Source organism: Myotis brandtii, unplaced genomic scaffold (genome assembly GCF_000412655.1).
Source record: "Myotis brandtii unplaced genomic scaffold, ASM41265v1 scaffold207, whole genome shotgun sequence".
NCBI classification, from domain to species: Eukaryota; Metazoa; Chordata; class Mammalia; order Chiroptera; family Vespertilionidae; genus Myotis; species Myotis brandtii.
Genome location: NW_005357736.1, coordinates 945,511 through 945,905, shown reverse-complemented (window position 1 = coordinate 945,905; position 395 = coordinate 945,511). Strand labels below are relative to the sequence as shown.

General features: G+C 66.1%; 1 protein-coding gene across 1 annotated transcript in view; it reads left to right on the top strand.

Moving 5' to 3' along the window:
- UBA7 (ubiquitin-like modifier activating enzyme 7) overlaps positions 1–121 on the top strand; it is an 11,107-nt gene extending 10,986 nt beyond the window's left edge. Inside the window, 1 exon segment of the mRNA XM_014538998.1 lies at positions 1–121. Coding sequence (XP_014394484.1) covers positions 1–103 — 103 coding nt within the window. The 3' untranslated portion in view covers positions 104–121.
- Positions 122–395: the final 274 nt, after the last annotated feature.

The window sequence follows — 395 nt, the reverse complement described above, 5'->3', positions numbered from 1 at the left end:
GGACGGCACCGCTTTCCCGCCCCTACACTACGAGCTGGGACCCGGCTGCGGCCGCTCCACCCCATCGGGCCCTGCGCGGGGGCCCACAGTAGGTGCTCAATAAACGCTGCTGAAGGAAGTCGCAAACGCAGAGGCTGGTGACGGAGCCTGGGCATGGGTGTGACCAGGGCGCACAGGGACCCCTGGAGGGGGAGGCTCTTTAGACTCGCCTGCCCCAGCTGTGCCTGGAGAGCTGGGGCCTCCTCCCAGACACTCGCTGTGGAATCAAGGACAGTCCAGAGCAAGGTCTTTATTGTCCGGGGGCTGGGGGCGGGGTCAGAGGTAGCTGATGACGTCGGTACAGATGATGGGCTGGCGGCTGCGGCAGCTCATGAGGGCGGCAAAGCGGGAGGTGT